At 37.1% G+C, this 15,893-nt stretch overlaps 1 protein-coding gene across 1 annotated transcript in view; it reads right to left on the bottom strand.

Annotated features, from left to right (window-relative positions):
- Nucleotides 1–15,893, bottom strand: part of COL24A1 (collagen type XXIV alpha 1 chain) — a 136,012-nt gene that overhangs the window by 24,846 nt on the left and 95,273 nt on the right. The window contains exons 37-46 of the mRNA XM_032217720.1: nt 12,860–12,913; nt 11,482–11,589; nt 9,876–9,929; nt 8,206–8,259; nt 5,287–5,343; nt 4,473–4,526; nt 3,503–3,556; nt 3,322–3,375; nt 618–671; nt 74–181 (exon numbers count right to left, since the gene is read on the bottom strand). Of these exons, the coding sequence (XP_032073611.1) occupies nt 74–181; nt 618–671; nt 3,322–3,375; nt 3,503–3,556; nt 4,473–4,526; nt 5,287–5,343; nt 8,206–8,259; nt 9,876–9,929; nt 11,482–11,589; nt 12,860–12,913 (651 nt within the window). The remainder of the gene's footprint in view (nt 1–73; nt 182–617; nt 672–3,321; nt 3,376–3,502; nt 3,557–4,472; nt 4,527–5,286; nt 5,344–8,205; nt 8,260–9,875; nt 9,930–11,481; nt 11,590–12,859; nt 12,914–15,893) is intronic.

Below are 15,893 nucleotides of genomic sequence, written 5' to 3'. Positions count from 1 at the left end.
CAGACCCCACTGATGATGCAATTTTTTAAAGACCTCCAACCCCTGGAATAAAATTAGTTCAACTGTTACTCACAGGAAGGCCATGCTGTCCAGGTAACCCTGGTTTTCCAGGATTTCCAGGTACACCTTCTGGTCCAGGGTTGCCAGTTACACCTTTCTGACCAACAGGACCGGGTTCACTCTGAAATAAATGTGATTCTGTTTGAAAGGTTTACACCATCTAGATCTAAGTAATGCCACCGACAATCTGGCATAGTCAATAACCAATGTTATAGTAGCTCAGGTTGATAATATGGGATTGAGTTTAGATTTGCTTACTTCATTTCAGCTAAATTTCCTCTCTGAATGTATGTACTCATAATAAAGTCAGGCTGCAATTCCAAAAATACATTTCAAGGATAAGCTACATTTTATGGAGCTTACTTTTATATTAATATTTCAAGATTGCGATATAAAAATATTTCATTGTACATTTCCATAGATTAAGGACATTCTATTTGATTTGCTATTTATCTTTCACTGATAATCTGTCTGTATGCATAAAATAACCGAAATGTAACTATATCTGTATTAGTCATAACTTAAAATAAAATCACTTGATCGATCAATTTACTCACAGGCATTCCAGGTTTCCCAGGCTGACCACTTGATCCTTTTTTCCCATTAGGACCCTATAAATTTATTATTAAAATATTTATTAGGTCATAAACTATATAAGCTAACAATCAGTTAGGATTCTGAATTTTCCCATCATATTTTTTATTATTTGTTTATAAAATTTATAGGCCATCCATCACCTCAAGTTAATTCTGGGCGGCTTACAGTCATTAAAAATAAAACTATATCAACTAAAACAGAAGTAATTTAAATATAGAACACCAATTAAAAGATGGCAGGACGGGAGCAGGATGGGGGTGGGCGGGGGAAGTGGGATCCATTGTTAATCAATCAACCACCTCCACTGTGACATTCTCCCATTGGGGCCCAAAACTAGCAGAACCAGATCTTTAGACTGCTCCAGAAATTCAGGAAGGTCAGGACCAACCTCACATCAGGGGCAAGATATTCCACAGGGCAGGTACAACGTCAAAGAAGGCCCTTTTCCTGGATCCTGCCAGATCAACTAACTAGGCTACTGGGGTCCACAGCCTGCCTTTTTTGCCAGCACAGGAAGAGACGGCCAATCCCAGTGAGATGAGATGGTCTCTCAAGTAGCCTGGACCCATACCATGAAGGACTTCAAAGGTGATTACCAACACTTGAATTGCATTTGGAAGCAGACTGGCAATCGATGCAGCTTGAAGACCAGTGGTATTCCATGGGCCATTCTTGGGGACCCAAGAACTACCTGGGTTACCGCATTCCGTGTCATCTGTAGCTTCCGAATGCTATCCATGGGTAGCCCCATGTAGAGCGCTACTTTCACTAGTCCATCCGTGACATGAATAAGGGCTGAATGACTGAGTACATTCTTAGCACTACTTAGAGATTATGAGCTGACTACATATACTTTAAGACGTTTATCCATTTACCACAAAACACTTTTTCTATTGACAGACATGCTATTGAGACATGCAACTTAATAAAATGTGTTTTGCTTTCAGTCTGATTGTGATATATCTTCAGAAAACAATTCTACTGAAGCAAAAGTCAGTTTAAAGTGGGAGTTTGGGAATACAACTGTCATTATAAGAGCAAGCTTGGTATAATTACTTAAAAATCAATTGAACTATTATTTAGAAATGAACTGCTTATATTTGTTTCTTTGGAATTTGCCTAATACATCAAGCAGAGATCATTTATGGTAAAATCCGTATTTTCTCTCCAAACAGATTCAAGTGGATTTTTACTGTAGTCATAATTCAGAGAATGCCAGAGCCTTGTAAGTTTACAGATAGACTTATATACCACTTTACAGTACTTTACAGCCCTCTACAAATTACTTTGGCTCCTCATTTTTCAAATAATATTCCCTAAAATGAAACATGACTGTTTTTCATATGTACCAAAGTTTTAAAATCCTTCTAAGGGTTAGAGCAGAGACATGTTATTGTAAACAAAAGTAAATTAAAAGATCTGCTTAGGAATCAGAGTTTTGTTGTGTAGTTCTTTGGCCACTATAAACCTGGATTTGAGATCTGGCTTCTGGAGTAGATTTCCTTCCTTTTAAAAGCACAAAATAGCCAGGAAAACAAGGAAATTGGTACCTTCACCCAATCCCAATCTTACAAATGAGCAGGCTTATCCTTAGGCAACAAATAGGAAATTTCATGGTGTCATTAAGTTTTGAATTGCCTCTATTGGAGCGAGGTTTAGATATGGATCATACCCAACATACCGTCCAATTCCTATTTGGAATATTTTTGGTTTTATTACAAAAGAGGCAGGCTCAACAATAAATCTCTTTGTTATACTACTAAAGTGATGTGTTTATTATTTATACTTATTTTATTTGCATAATCTTCTTCTATGTTATTTTTGCATTCTGTTTTACTTGCTTTGCCCCGCCGTAACTTTTATATCTAAGTTAAATTTCTTCCTCCTTTTATCTATTTTTCCATTATCAAACCTTTTCACTTTTCTTTTTGATTTAGTTACACTAGAATATTGCTGATCTGTATTACCACCGGTTTGGTCTTTGTTGGTTGAATCCCCTTCCATATCCTGTCCTAGGCCCTTCTTTCCTAGATCCCTTTTCCTGGCTTTAAGTAGGGTATCACTGATGATGGTATTCACATTCAGGCTGGGGCAGTTTAAAAACAGAGGTAGTGGCAGACATCTAGGCAAGGAGTATGTCTTCTATTTATCCAGTCAGAGGGATTCATGGAGGTAAGTTGGATACATGGGGGAAATGAATATACGGGAGTCATTATGCAAATGATGCCATAACTCATTCTTCTCATTTTGACATCATCATGGCTTATTCTGGATGTAGTTGCACTGAGTAGCTTCATCAATACAGTTTATATCACCCTAAATTCTAGGGATGAGAATAAACTTACAATATAGCAACTAAGATAACAAACAAAGTATTTATAGACTTTAAAGCAGGGGTCCCCAACCCCTGGGCTGTGGACCGGTATTGGTCCGTGGCCCATAGGGAACTGGGCTACACAAGCAGCAGGGCAAGTGTGCAAAGCTTTATTTGCACAAGTGCAGAATTTGTTACCCACTGAAAACCGTCCTCTGCCCTTCCCCTCCCCCCGCTCTTACTCTCACCGCCAGTCTGCAGAGCCAAAAAGATTGTGGACTGCTGCTTTAAATCACTGAATAACTTTAATTTTGAACTTTTTCTCTAAAAATTTTCCACTTTCTACTTACTCGAGATCCCCTTTCTCCTTTTGGTCCTTGCTCACCCTGTTCACCTGGCTCACCCTTTGGGAAAAGAAAACGGTAATATAGATCATGTTTGTGTCATATCAAACCTGAGGATAAATGGAGATTTTCTCACTCACTTTGAAAAAAAAATGCAGAATTACAATGTACTTTATTAAAGACTTACTGGTGGCCCTTGTTGTCCAATAGCACCTCTAAGTCCTGGGAGTCCTGGGTGACCCTAGAGACAAGACAACCCATTCTTGATTAAGGAAATTTCCTTTTTTTCTTTCAAGAGTGTAAATTCTAAAAAGCTTTAATTAGCTTGCTTTAACTGATGGCACAAGAAAGCAGCACCTCACTGAGATAACTTTCAAATATATCTACTAACGTAGATATAGAGAATAGTGGCAGTACAAATCAAAAGGCAAACAATACCATTCAAAGGGGGTATTACAAATACACACACACACACACATACACACACACACACAAAACTTTGACATAGTATGTTAAGATCTATTTACACACACACACACACACACACAAAACTTTGACATAGTATGTTAAGATCTATTTACACACACACACACACACACACACACACACACACATTTCTTTACACTTTACCACACAAAACATTTGTGTCTCTTATTCCAGTGTATTCTTTAAAATCTTGCCATTTTTGCTTGTTGATAAGTCTAAAATCTATTCTGCTAGATCCCTTGTGGTATCTACAAGATCTTTCTGCTTTTATTAAATGGATGGAACCAACTTTTGCAGCATATGCTCTGCCCTCTTTAGCTGTGAGGGTAATGTGAAATCCAAGCCTTTCTAGTCCAGGTTCTGTATGATGCTGACATGAATATGATATTGGTTATCAAAAGAAAAACAAAGACGTTTTAACCTTATTTCTTTCCCAGTTCCCAAATCTTGTTATTTGGTTTCCAAGCATACATTCTGACAAATTGATCCTGAATTCTCTGTAGGGTTTAGTTTTAAGTACAATTAGTTGCTATGCTTTCCAATTTTTTTCCAATAATAAATTTTTGATCTGAATTTATTTTCAAGAGATATTCAGATACATGTACAAGAGAGTCATGTTGCTGTATGTTCACTACAAGTAACATGTACATAAACACCAAAATAAGTTTTACCATGTAACCTATGTCACCAGGTTCTCCTCTCTCTCCCCATTCACCAGTAGGACCCTAGAGAAATAACCATAAAGAATCCAGACTGTTTAAAATTTCATTTGAAATACAGTTAGTGCATTTTATTTTTTTTTACAAAATAGCATATCTCGGGGGGGTGGGGAGGGAGGAAGGAAGGAAAAACAAGATGTTAGCAAATTCCAAAACACTGCAAAGCATCACTGAAATTTAATTTGTTATTAGTTCTACAGAGCTGAAAGAATATATAACCACGCGATTTAAAGTGCTGTCTAAAAAGACTTAGGTTTTGAATCATTCATGCTCAAACCTAAACATTTCAAACTGAAAAGTAGAACTGGTTAGGGTTTTTACAGTGGTTGCTAGAAAGTTCAAGGAAATGACTCCTCATAATAATAATTTGAATTTACATAGAACGTTAAAGCAACTAAGTGATTCACATTATCTCATACAATATATTTCTGCTGTCTAACATCTTTATATACAGAGTAATATTGTCTGCATACAAATGGATAGTCAAAACCTATAATGGATTAGTTATATCCATCCATGCGTTTACTAGTTCCTACATCAGTGAGATAGCTCCTATCTCTTCAGTGTTTTCCTTTATTATTTTCAGTCCAGACTGAAAATCAACAGTGTATAACTAATATTACTACTAACCTCTAAACCATAGTCTAAGAACCAGGGGTTGCATCAATAGAGTGTGTAGTGCAAGCATATACATGCATATTTTAGAACAAAATTGAATCTGTTTATACAAAGTTGACTGTAATTTTCTGGCTAAAGAAAGACCTACTGGTTCACCTAGGGGCCCAGGTGGTCCTAGCATTGAGCTGTCTTCCCCAGGGTAACCCTATAAGAAAAATAAAATCAGTTGTTTATTGGTCATGAAGTCTAATGTTTTTTTATAAAATACATAAATTATGCATACTTTCTTTTTTTTTAGTGTATGTGTCATAAACTATGTTCAATTTATATATCGGATTGAGTGATAGCAATCTGCAAAATAATGATTTCAGAACTTTTTTTAAAAAAAAAGAACTATGAAGTTATTACATACAGTTACCTACAATACAATTATATCAGTGGTGGGTTCCGGATCCCGTTGCAACCAGTACGGTGCAACGGGGCCCGGTGTCCATCACATGAAAACGTGCAGCACGCGCATGCATCCTTACCTCCTGCAATGCTCCGCGACGCTCCAGCTGCTCAGCGGAGCGTCGCGCAGGTGCCGTACGCTTCATGTGCAGAAGGGCTGAAGAGCTCAAATACCGGTAAGGAGCTCAGGCAGGCGGGTGGGCCCTCTGGAGTCCCGTACCAGTCGTAACCCACCACTGAATTATATGTATGTCTATTTGAAAGTAAATCCCATTAAGATTGATGAAACTTACTCTCAGTAGCATAGAAAAATATACATTTTCTAATTTTTAAAATTCTTTGATATAGATTGTTAAAACCTATTTACACTATTAATAAAAAAGTTATAGCTGAGTTTTTAAAACACTGATTAAATGTATTTTGTAAAGTCATAATTGACTTATACAATAGATAAAAATATTTTCAGCAACAGTTGCTTTAGTTAGCTGTTGTGGCCCAGCAGGAGCCGTTGGAGCTGCCACCAGACTCCAACAGTGAGGGGCCCTATGAGTCGGCTCTGGAGGATGTGGAGGACCCTGGACAGGCTTCCGACTCTGAGCAGGGCGCAGAGAGACTGGTTGGCCACCAGGTGGCGTCTGAGCCTTGGACCAGTGGGGTGGAGACAAGGGAGAGTGATCCAGAAGCCAGTGAGTTGTTCCTGGATGCATGCCATCGAAAAGCTACTAGGCGTCAGGAACAATTATGCAATTACAGGAGGTGATTGTACTCAGCTGGTGGTCATTAGGCTCCTCTCCAGACTATAAAAGCTACTTGTGCACACGGCCGTCTTTGTAGAAGTCAACGCAGGATTGAATGTCGGAGGACAGTTCTGTGAGCTTGGCAGGCTGGATTGCTGCCAAGCCTTATCTGTGTTTATTGCTGCCTGAGTTTGTCTGAGTTGCTGTCAAGGTCCTTATCTGTTTGTTTGCTTGGCTTTCAGCCACCGAGGTTTTGGTGTTTTGCTAATTAAAGTACATTCCAGTTAAGCTTGTCTTGGCATTCGTTACTGGATGGAGGAGTGGGTCAGAACAGTTAGCTAAATGCTAGTTTTGAGTCTCCAATGCTAAATCTTTGTAAACCAGTTTTTTTATTCAGAGTTCATATGCTTTCCAAGTAAAACTGCTTTATCATTAATGTCAACATGTAAAGGTAAATTTATATGCACATCCCTTCAAAAAACTCTTTAAAGCTACATGTTCTCTTTTAATGTGGGAATTTTATCAAAAATCCACAGAAATTTATGAAGCTTTTAAAAAGGTAGGAATTCCATATGCAACTTTGAAATATCATGCCAGCAAGCAAGGTGATTGAAGTTTGCAGAAGACAAACGATCAGGAATTGAAACACCGGGATCAATTTTAAAAGATTTGTGGCTTTAAAACTCTAAACGATTCAGACTAGAGTATCTGAAGCTTACTGGGAACTAAATGAAAGATAGTTCTCAGTAATCAAATTTAGAAACCATATGAACTGCTTCATTTCAAGTTGATATCAGGGTGATAGATATTACAAAATTGCTCACAAATTCTTACTCTAGAAAATACAAAATTCTCTGCCTTTCAGAGAATTATTAAGGCAATTTTTATTTTTATTTATATGCTATTGTTCTTCACTCATAGCAGTTCTTCATTTCAGGAGGAAGGAATGGCAATTGTGTGATGTTTTTATATCATGTATTTATTGTAATTTTCTAAATACTACATTTTGAATGCAATATGATCTAAAACAGTGGTTCTCAACCTTTTCTTGAACATAACCTGCTTTAAATACCTTTTGTGGCCACGGACCATGGCCACGGATACCCCAAGACTTAACTCAAGATTTAATATTTCTTCAAGCCTTCATAGACCTCCTCTAACACCATGGCCCCCAGGCTCTGTGGAACACAGGTTGAGAACCACTGGACTAAAAATATTGAAAAATCCCTTAAAAACTGTTATAAAGCACCGTTTCTGATTTATAGAGCCAGTCTGATGTGGCTAAAGCATTAGGCTAGAAATCTGGAGTCCTTGAGTTCTAATCTTGCCTTGGGCATGAAGCCAGATGAGTGACCTTGTGCCAGTCACTTTCTCTCAGCCCTAGGAAGGAGTCAATGGCAAATAACTCCTGAAAAATCTTGCCACGAAAACTGAGGGACTTGTCCAAGCAGTCTCTGAGAATATGACATGATTGAATGGGGAGAAAGATGGTAAAAGTTTCTACTAATACAGCATCGAATAACAAGGGATTCATGAGAAATTGAATAGTGGTGACCAAGCCTATTTATTACTTTGCAAGACAAATAAAAGCAACAATTTATTCACCCTGCAGTTGGACACCTTCCTAAGACTCCATTAACTTTTCATGGGCAGAAGCTACAGAGCCAGATAAAGTCGACAGCTTTAGACTTCCAGTGCTATGATATCTGCTGCAGTGAATGATTAAATGATTAGATTTATCAAATTCTTCAGTTTATATTTTTAATGAAATGAAAAAAAATTAAGGCTCATGCAACAATTCTGACAAAATCTGTGACTCTCTATGGTTGCTAACCAACAGAAATTTGTCAGTAAATGCAACAGTTTCATCCTCTCCTTACTTTCTCTCCTTTGGGTCCGGGAGGGCCAAGTGCTCCTGGTGGACCTTGGTGACCCTAAGAAAAATATGTGTCATGCAATATCTGCAGTTAAAAACAAAAACACAAGTAACAAAAGAAAAGTAACAAAATACTTTTCTGCACAGAGTGGTTTTTTTTTTAAAAAAATCATGATTTGTATAATCAGAGTTGCTTTGTGGTGAGACGAGACACCAATACATTTAATTAATTAATAAAATTAATCTACCCAGAAATATTTTATTCAAGGCTGATGGAAATTAAGCATACAATTATTGATATGTCATAGTTATATTTATCTATTTACTTATCCAATTTATATAGCCAACTATCTCTCCAAGAAAGCCACTTTGGGGTGCACAACAAAACTAAATAGTCAATAAATACTTAAAAGTGTCATCATTATTAAAACATTAAAACCCGAGGTGGGTTCCTACCAGTTCACACCTATTCGGTAGAACCGGTTCGTCAAATCTACCAAACCGGTTAGAAGAGGTTCCACCAGTGGACCCGGAAAGCAGGCCACGCCTATAGAAGGGGTTCCAAAATTTTTTGAAACCTACCACTGGTCCTTGGATGTGATTATTCTACACTATCATGCTCATATTTATAAAACTCAGTGCCTCTGTGAAAGGTAAGGATGACTACTGCGTTTGTGGTGCAATCAGAACATTGCGTGTGTTGAAGTTGTTTTAACGCAAACCAAAGATGCCTTTTAAAAAACAAGTTTACATCATATTCTTATGCATGCAAGTGCTGTGTGTGAGGTAATTTAAGGTGGTTCTGACAAGTGTCGTCGGCATCTTCATATCTGGTCACATGGGCGGCAAGCCACTCCCATCCGGTCACATGGGCAGCAAGTCACTCCCACAAAGGATGCCACACCTACAGAGTAGGTTCAAACAATTTTTGAAACCCACCACTAATTAAAACCATAAAAAGTATTTAAAAAAACAAGCAAGAAGAAATATCAGAGAAAGGGATGTTAATGATTATGGCGCCACCTAACTAGTTCATCCATTCCTTGGAGGCCCTAGGCCTACTGGCCTAACCATGACTTAAGGGATTTTTGGAACTTGGAAGAGATGAGGCCAACCCTCACTTCAGTAGAGAGAAATTCCACAGCACAGATGCCATAGCAGAAAAGTTCCACCATCTAGGCCCTGCCAAATCTAGTTCCCTTGCCAATGCTGATGAGGATTTTAAAAAAATCTAAACACTTCTGAGAAATATTCTGAAAAATTATAATATGATCCATGATTTCCATAGCTGTTTTCAAATGGATACACTTATAATTGTTGAAAGCCAAAACTAGCAATCTCAAGTAGTTTAAGAAACATGGAATCAATAAACAATAGCCAATCTCCGGCCATCAATACATCAATCAAACAATAGGAAGGTGCCACATAAATACGATTCACAGAATAACCCAATGTGCATTGTGCAATAGAAAAAAGTTCCCTGAAGATGGGCTCCAGCACATGTCCGAAAGTTTGGAAAAGTAAACCTCTAGTCCTGGTGACCGACCAGATTGGATCTTTCAACATTATCCTGGGACATGTACATATTTGCTTTCATTCATTAGATAACAATTATCATAAAATTAATAGACTAGTTGGATAGTCCGATGAACACATTTCAGAAATGTATCATACCCCATAACCTGGAATTCCTGGTTTTCCTGCTGATCCCATTGCTCCTAAATGTCCCTGTACAAGGAAAAGTAGCAATAAACACATTTTAATACTTTAATAATTTAAATGTAATATAAATGCAATAATAATTAGCCAAGCTATCAATTCACATAGTATTTCTATTTGGAAATATTCACAAAGCATGGAAATAGAGAATTAAGCACATTACCAATGGAAGTACAGTACAGTTGAAATAAATTTAATCCTGGTTAAAACCATAAGAATTTTTTTAAAAAACTAATGCTAAACAAGTTTGTGATATATTAAATAAATATAACTGAATCAGATTATAATACAAGAGGGAAATCTGACGGTTTTGTCTCTTAAAAAATACTTAAAATAACGCAGACTTGTAGATATCCATGATCAGTTTAAAAATCAATTTAAAAAATGTGCTATAGAACACAAGCATTCAATTTCAGGATACAATATTTCAGATATAAATAAGCATACAGTAAGTGAAGCACATATAATAAATTTGCCCAGTAAAATATTTATCTGCCTTTAAATATGTCATTTCACAGCGAATCTGTGAAAAACAATTCAGATATTTTTTCTTCCAAAAATGAGCCACATGGACTTAAAAAAACAGGACAGTGAAGACCTGTAACATGCCAATCATGTGATAGGAAAAGAGGACACAGTGAGCAAATACAAGTTAGTGAACCCAAGAGAGGAAGTTCTACTGTCTACTCAGAACCCGCCATTTTCTGTCTCAGCATCACTTCTTTGAGTAGCTGTTAATAGAAGGAAAAGAAATATGTAGCACTTGATATGACCATAATGCAACCTGCCCATTATGATCATGACTGTCATAAAGCAGGTCAACACATGACCAACCTGATTTTATGATCTTTTTCTTTATAGAAGGCATTAAGCGAATCACCATGATCATTAAATCTACAGTTGCTAATTGCACACTGTGGTTATTAAGGGAACCCATGTTTTCTATGCAGTGTTTTTTCTGAAAACTGGAAGTAAATGCTGGTTCTTGGCAAAAATATTGTAAATCATGTCCATGTGACTGCATGACACTGTAAATATAAATAAGATACCCAGGGTCACTTTGGATAGTGAGATTGGTGGCATATAACTATAATATATAGTTATATAAAATAGATGAATGAACCTGTCATATAGCGATATATATTTTCTATTTAGGTTAATAAAAAAAAATAACTGAACAAATTTAGTGAACTGAGCTTATTTGCATAGGAAATAAGTAATGCCGCCCTTGCTCTTGCTTTTTTAAGAGAAGAGGCACGATTATGACTATATAGCAAGTAAACAGTACAGATTATGAAAGTGGCTTCTAGAAAATAATATAAAAACTGTTACTTACAAATAGGTTACTGAGCATTCTCACCCATTTTATCTACATATCAACAAAGGCGATTGACAAGATTAGCTCGTTAAACTCTGTATGATGATTTATTAGGGATGCTATAAATTTTAGACAATTCACAAATCCAAACAAACCAATCAGCTTTAAACAGGCTCTTCACTTGCATCAAAATTCATATAAAACTACAGAGGGTTGTAAAGCTTAAATTAATACTATACCAACCACTGGTCCTCTAGTTCCTCTTGAACCCTTTGGACCAATTTCCCCAGTCTTGCCAGGTTCACCCGTAGCTCCAATTTCTCCTGGGAAACCATGATGACCCTTTTCACCCTATTTGGGAGAAGAATAAAATGGAGAAAAACATTACGCCAATTACAAATCATAGTGGAAACCCGATATAGGTATTGGTAGTTACTACGATCACAACAGGGATCAGAATCCAGCAATTGGGGCATTACATGACTGGTTTGCTCAATAAACGCAATCTTGGTACTTAAGGTTGTAGGTAATTGTGTGGATTATTAAGTAGACAGAGAACCAGGTAAAGAGCGTTGGGTGTCTTACGGGGGTGGGGTAGGCCCTGGGAAGCCCGATACAAGCTGTGCATGAGTGTTTCCACTCAGAAACTGAAAATTCTTCATGTGCAATCAGGCAGGCAAGACTTCAGCTCTATACAAGCAGGCAGGAAAATTTCAGCTCCACACAAGCAGGCAAGGAACTGAACACCTTCAGCAGGCAATTCTTTCCTCCAGTTCCCAGAGACAAGAGGGAGTGTTCGTGGCAGCAGCAACAGAACTTGCAATCTTCCCTATCAACTTCCCCATTGACTTTCTATAGAATCTGGCAAAGAAGACTACAAACAGTGAACCTGTGATTGTATCCAGATCACAATTACTTGATCATGAGAGTTGGGAGGATTGATGCAATGTTTTCCAATGGTGAGAGGCGCTTTGCAAGTCGCAAAGCACTCTTTCTGAGGCCATTGTTAATTTGAGCTGTTGTTAAGGGAACAATGTAAGTCAATCTGTAATAAGAAACATTATTTGTTATTCTATTCTTAAAATTGAGTTGCGTGGTGGCCTAGTAGTGAAGACGCTTAGAAGGTTGGGAGTTCAAAGCTAGATAGCAGCAGATATTTTTCTTTCAGGGCGCAAAGAGGAAGTATCTGCTGTGAGCTTCATGTAGGCATCAGTAAATGGACAGTAAATGCTCAGACCCATTCAGTTGCCCCAACTCTTCCCCAAATTAAAGGATTACAGGGTGGTAAAAAGAAAAAAAATCTATTCTTAAAACTAGCACCTCTTTCTTTTTACGATCCTGTAATCCCTTAATTCGGGGTAGAATCGGGGTGACAGAATGGAGCTGAATATTTACTGGTTGGATGCCCTTCCTAATGCCTATGTGGAATTCATAGCAGATATTTTCTCTTTGCACCCTGAGAGAGAACCATCTGCTACTACCTAAGATTGAATTCTCAACCTTGATTAGGTCGCCACGCCACTCTATTCTTAAGATGAACAATATTTATTAATATCGAATGATTAATGAATGAATAATTAGTTTTCTGTCCAATTCAAGATAAAAGAGGAAGACCGCTTACCTTCTTTCCTGGACGACCCCTTTGACCTGGACTTCCTTGTGTTCCCTCAGGACCCTACAGTAATTAACATAAAGAAAGATAAATTTGAGGCCACATTTGTAGATTTACTCTCTCAAGAGTTAAAAAGTTGAAGAGTTATCAAATCCAGTCACTTGGTCTTCCATGAATAACTTTATCCAGCATTTTTGTGAAGATATTAATTAGAAGTGGAGAGAGAATTGAACCTTGAAATCCCCCCCCCCCCCCAAATAAGAGAGGCCTCTTTCCCCCACCCACACAAAGTGGAAGTAGTCTCAGAAAAAAAGACAACAACCACTGCAGAATAGTGATGTCCATTCCAAGCCCCCAAAGCCAGTCCAGAAGATTATCATGGTCAATAGTATCAAAACCTACTGAGAGATCTTAGAAAGACAGAAGTGAATTCTTCAGGTCCCTGGGATGTAAAGGACTTAAGTGAAAGAAAATACGAATCTGAAAACATGGAGTTATTACTTATTCAGGTGAGTGGCTTGAAGGATTTAGAAGATATAACTTATCTGAACGAATAACTCTTGTAATAGATAGGGTCACACCTCGGGAGGTCTCCCAGACACTGGTGTGAGAGAAGCTTATCTTTTACTGCTAAACTAAATGTGTTCATTGCTGAACAAAGAGACCTGATGTTGGTGACTGAGGTCCTTTTGATGGAGTGCCCTTGAAGATAGTTTGGAAAGTGGAATCAATTGTGATTCTGAAGTGGTACTTCAGAAAGGATAGCATCATCTCTATATTGAAGTAGCTATTCTAAGCTTACTCCAAGCTACTTACTGTGGCTTATAAAGTCCTATGCAACTCTGTCCAAATTATTTGCAGTAGCACTAATTCCACTCAGTCCATCTTTTTCCCACCTTTTATGTGGTAAGATCTAATCCAGGTCTGTCAATCTGGCGGCCTGTGGGCCAGATACATCATGGGCAGGCCACACCCTCCGGCTCCGCAAAGGCAAAAAAGATCTCGATACGTCACAATCCGGCCAGTGACGCGATTGAGTTTGACACCCGTGATCTAGACTATGGAACTATCAAGTGCTGAAGCCATGTTGGAAAGGTATAGAAACATTTCTTTTTATACCAGACTTTTTAGATGTCTTTTTTTAAGCTGGAGTTTTAATTATTTTTATTTTGATTGATTATTTGTATTTAGGTAGAGCCAAAATTAGGATGAACATTTTTAAATACATTCACACATACATACATAGATCCCAGATTGATCTACTTATCTTTCTGACTGAAACAATACAAAGTAGTCTTTGAAGCAGCAGATGGCTATTGTCTTTCTGCTTTTCCAAGAATCCAATAAAATTGATCCTCCTCAATGCCAAACAGTTACTGCCTAAAACTGGATCCATACTTCTTGGATAAATATACTCATAACTGTCTGCTCTTCCCAACCATATGGCAGGATCCACACAGTAAAAAAACCCACTGAAAATCTCATATTTCATTTTTGGTTTTTTTAAAGCTATGTTGATAATTTTTTGATCACTTGCAATTCGAACTGTATTCTATTTCTCACCTATACTACCAGATTTTCATAGCTATACATCATTTTGCATCAGACAGGAGCTGATGACTGTCATGTTAGAAAAAACAAATACTGCAGAAAATAATAATAATAAAAAATGTTTTTCTAAACAATGATTGGATTAGAGTTGATAGCTTTTTTCGTAAGAAAACTCTATTACGTTTCCTTATTACAATAAACAAACAAAATATGCAGCTAGATAAGTTTTTTTTAAAGTTTTTCTCTGCAATAGTTTATTCAAAACAAGCACAGCAAAATGTTTCTGGTTTTTATTAAACTGTGTCATGTCCTGAGATATCAGCCAAGCTTACTGACAAATTAGATGGGGTACCACTTCAACAGCTACAAATCAGATGGATGGTTGTTAAAAAAACAAATGGAAAATACAGGATTGTTTCCTGAATCACAACTTTTGTCTTGTTAAGTATGTAGGAGGGGGCAAACTTTGGGGCCCTACAACTGCTCCATTCAATTGCTTTGTCTCTAAATACAAACAGTGGGCATAAGTCATCTATAGCTAGTCCTTGACTTTTGATCCTAATAGAACCTGGACTTTCTTTTGTATGTCATGATGATCGTAAATCAAGACACCCATGTGACCGACCCGATTTTACAACACTTTTTGCAGCAGTCATTAAATGAATATGGTGGTCATTATGTGAATGTTGCATTGTCTGCAACGGATAGCTTTTATTGGAAACCAGAAGTAAATGCTGGTAAAAAACATCAGAACTTCAAATCCTAGTTGCAAATGCTATTATTGGGTGTCCATCACAACTTTTGCTAACCTGGTCATAAATTGAGGACTGTTTGTACTGAAAACTCCAGCATAGGTTACCCACTATGTAAATCTTCATCCAGGTGGTTTCCTCACCCAACAACGCCAACATTTTTTAAGCCACTGATACAATTTCTAATTGTTTAACTAGTGTTTCATTAAATTTGACTCTAAATCTATTTATTTATTATACCCTGATTTTTCTCCAGATTAGAAAGAAAAAGGCAACTGGCCCAAAGAAAACTAATGACTTCCATGGTTAAGAATGGACTTAAAACCTGTTTCCAAGGTATACTTTTTATAAAACATTATTTTTATAACAGGTCTTTATTTGGGAAATAATGGAACAGTATGGACCAGCTTTGGGAAAAAATAACACCAAAAAACAAATCAAGGAGACAATTTTTGTGGATAAAAAAAGTCTTTAAACCAATCACATTCTTTATTATGGAAGATTTTATTTTGAATACTATCTTAGATACTTTTTTGCGGGGGGGGGGGGGCGCGTCTTGCACGTAATTGCAAGAACTGATCCATTATAATATGTGCATTTGTGCATATATCTTTTCTAATATCATTCCTGTTCACATTTAATTTTAAAAGAAGCATATTTTTTTTTAAAAAAATGTCGTATCTCTTACTATGTTTTCCACTTTCCACACATTCTGAGTCTGGTTTTTTTTACTATTCCCC

Source organism: Thamnophis elegans, chromosome 5 (assembly GCF_009769535.1).
Source record: "Thamnophis elegans isolate rThaEle1 chromosome 5, rThaEle1.pri, whole genome shotgun sequence".
NCBI lineage: Eukaryota > Metazoa > Chordata > Lepidosauria > Squamata > Colubridae > Thamnophis > Thamnophis elegans.
This window is presented reverse-complemented; position numbering and strand designations above follow the sequence as displayed.